The 3279-nt window shown below is 37.1% G+C and overlaps 1 protein-coding gene across 1 annotated transcript in view; it reads right to left on the bottom strand.

The window, feature by feature from the left end:
- Window positions 1-3279, bottom strand: part of LOC122565057 (small glutamine-rich tetratricopeptide repeat-containing protein alpha-like) — a 38238-nt gene that overhangs the window by 31586 nt on the left and 3373 nt on the right. Inside the window, exons 2-3 of the mRNA XM_043720687.1 lie at window positions 1758-1842; window positions 332-431 (exon numbers count right to left, since the gene is read on the bottom strand). Of these exons, the coding sequence (XP_043576622.1) occupies window positions 332-431; window positions 1758-1842 (185 nt within the window). The remainder of the gene's footprint in view (window positions 1-331; window positions 432-1757; window positions 1843-3279) is intronic.

The raw sequence follows: 3279 nt of genomic DNA, 5'->3' as shown, positions 1-3279 counted from the left end.
AGCTAGTGTGCTTCCAATTAAACCTGTTGGACTATAACCTGGTGTTGTGTGATTTTTAACATTTTGACAGGGTAAGTTTTGATTTTTGTGAATTGCCTCATTCCAGGTTTTTCACACTGCCCGAGTGAAGTGAGAGACTTGGCAATTATAGATAAAAAGTTGAGGGGTAAAATAAAAAGTATCACTGAATATGAATGTGCTCATTGATAAATACCTTATCCAAAGTCACTTTTCAGCTAAAGATCAGTTTGTACAAAAGGCTCCATCTACAACCTGAATTTGTAAAAACGATTGACACAATAGAAGAAAATAGAACTTGCATCGATCATACCTATTGCAATAATAAACTGCATTGCTTGGATTCAATTCAATGGCTTTTGTGTAGTAATCCACAGCACATTGGTAATTTTCGACTTTCATTTGCTCATTTCCTAAACAACAAAACGAAAATTAGAATTGATTACATGTTTCTGAAGGAAGCTTGGCTATCATTTATAACCCAACTTGTAATCAAACAACAACTTTTAAGGTTAGAGCACATTTATAATAATGAGTCCACTTCCTTTTCCAAACTGTTTAAACATTCTTCCTTTTTCCTTTTTATAGCTTGTAATTCCCAACTTTTAGTTAGTCGAAGCTTCAAAACATTGAGTAACTGAAAATGGCTTCAACATAAATTTTGCAAGGTGCCAGTATATAGATGTTACTTAAAAGCTAAAAATGGGGACAAGAAAAACAGATGAGCAAGGATGATTAAAATTAAATATCAAATGGTCATAAACCTTAGGACAAAATGAAATAGCTTTAAATATTTCCACAATTCAACTGATACCAGGTCTAGGAAACATCCAACTTATCACAGAATCATCTACCACTATAATACAAATGGCAGAGTTGGGTGGTCATGTTATGGCTGTACTGGATGCTGCTTAGGCCACTTTTGGAATGTTGTATGCAATTCTGGTATCCCTCCTATCGGAAGGATGTTGTGAAACGTGAAAGGATCCAAAAAATATTTACAAGATGTTGTCAGGTTGAGCCAAAGGGAGAGGCTGAATAGACTGGGGTTGTTTTCCCTGGAGTGTTGGAGGCCGAGGGTGACCTTATTATAAAATCATGAGGGTCATGGATAGGTTTAAGGTGAGAGCAGAAAAATTTAAAGGGACATAAGGGGCATGCAGAGGGTGGTGTGTGTGTGTGAGGGTGGAATGAGCTGCCAGAGGAAGTGGTGGAGGCTTGTACAATTACAACATTTAAAAGGCATCTGGATGAGTATATGCATAGGAAGGGTTGACTGTGTTATGGCCCAAATGCTGGCAAATGGGACTAGATTAATTTAGCATATCTGTCGGCATGGATGAGTTGGACCAAAGAGTCAGTGTTGTATATCTCTCGGACTCTATTTGACCTGTTCTGTCTATGCCAGTTTTTGGCATATTCAATTGATCCCAATACTCTAGTCTTTTTTTGATCAATTTTTCAGAATGCAACATTTGCAGTAACTTTTGTTAACCAAAAAGAGATTTACAAGAAAGATTGCAAACAGTGGTAGGTGAACTATTCTGACTCTTGTGAACATAGAGTAGACGTTTTAAGTTGTGGACCAAGATAATTCACTCGCCCAAACACTGACTCAGCAAAAAGGTGGCAGAAGTTCATGGCCAGAAGCCATGTTTAATCCAGTAAATAAATTAGATATGGCGTCATGAAGTGAACACACATTATGACAAATATTCACTGCAAGCAATGATTTTTACCTTCAGTTTTCAACTGCTCAGCTTTTGCGATATCTTCAACAGTTGGAGAATTAGGCACAGAGTCCACAATCACATTAGGTATCTCCTATAAACAAAATGTGGAGAGGTGGGGGGTGGGAAGAAAAGGAGTGTTTATATCTCAGTTTCAACCTCAATATGAGACATCAAACAAATTTTAACCAAGTTCTTCTCGAGCAAAGGGATTTAGATAGGATTTCACAAATGGTAAATGAAAAAAAATTTAGTCAAATTTTAGTCTAGCATAATGTACATAGGAACCTCAATTATCCAAATGACATGGGTGGGGATTATTTTATTCATATAATTGCCCAGATAACACAGTTAGCCGAGCATCAGGACCTCACAATCTTGTTCAGATAATCCGAAATTCAGATAAATCGACATTCAGATAATCAAGGTTCCTCTGTACTTTGATGTTGGAATGGCTAAAATGCTGGAGAAAATACAGTTTTATTGAAGCATCATTGCACTTTCAATGTAATGCAGTTAAGCAGAAGGGCATCCAGTTAGGAAATAATCAGAAATGTCTTATTTAGTTCTGAGTAACTTCTACTTCACTGATGCCTCATGGATCACACCAGCTATGCAACCACTTGGAAGTCACAACAGCCAAAGTAGTAGTATGAATAAAACAAAGAAAGGCTAATGCTTGGGCATGTAGGAGAGGTGAAAAGGAGGGAGATGTACAAAATTAGAATTTTGTTTATTACTAAAAAGGTCATCCAATTGCAATAATTAGTGTTTAAGAGAGAGCATGTTAATTAAATGACTAACACTCATAGTATGATACACAGCTACTAATTCTAAAAAGGTCAAGATCACCAATGAAATAGATTTGTTAAGTGACTAAGGATATCTTTGAAAGAACATTTTATTTTCCAGTTTTTGCCTCTCTCTCTAATTTTGGCTTGGCGATTATTTCATGGCAGCAAAGGTCCCTAGATGCAAAGGCTTTGCATCACTCAAATAGTTTAATAACTGGACATTATTGTGGACATAAAAGTGGGGGTAACAGCCACTAGTAATGTTGCTAGACTATTAATCGAGAAATTCAGCTCATGTCTGGAGACCAAGGTTCAAATCCCACCATGGCAGATGGTAGAATTTACATTCAATCAAAGGAAAAAATAACCTTCAATTAAGAGTCTAATGATGATTATGAAACCATTGTCAATTGTTGGGAAAAACCCATCTGGTTCACTAATATCCTGAAGGAAAGGAAATCTGCCATCCTTAACTGGTCTAACCTACATGTGACTCCAGAACCACAGAAATATGGTTGACTCTTGACTGGTCTCTGGGCAATCAGAATGGGCAATAAATACTGGCTTAGCCAGTGATGTTCTCATCCTGTGAGTGAATGAAAACAAAGTCACTGAACAATCCAAGCTCCCTGGATGTGTCAAGAAGAGGAAAACATTAACTATTTATGTCTAACTATCTCCAAGTTAGCAGCACACTGATGACGTGCTTATAGTTAACGTACTCCTGGCCTCCCAAG

Source organism: Chiloscyllium plagiosum, chromosome 31 (assembly GCF_004010195.1).
Source record: "Chiloscyllium plagiosum isolate BGI_BamShark_2017 chromosome 31, ASM401019v2, whole genome shotgun sequence".
NCBI classification, from domain to species: domain Eukaryota; kingdom Metazoa; phylum Chordata; class Chondrichthyes; order Orectolobiformes; family Hemiscylliidae; genus Chiloscyllium; species Chiloscyllium plagiosum.
This window is presented reverse-complemented; position numbering and strand designations above follow the sequence as displayed.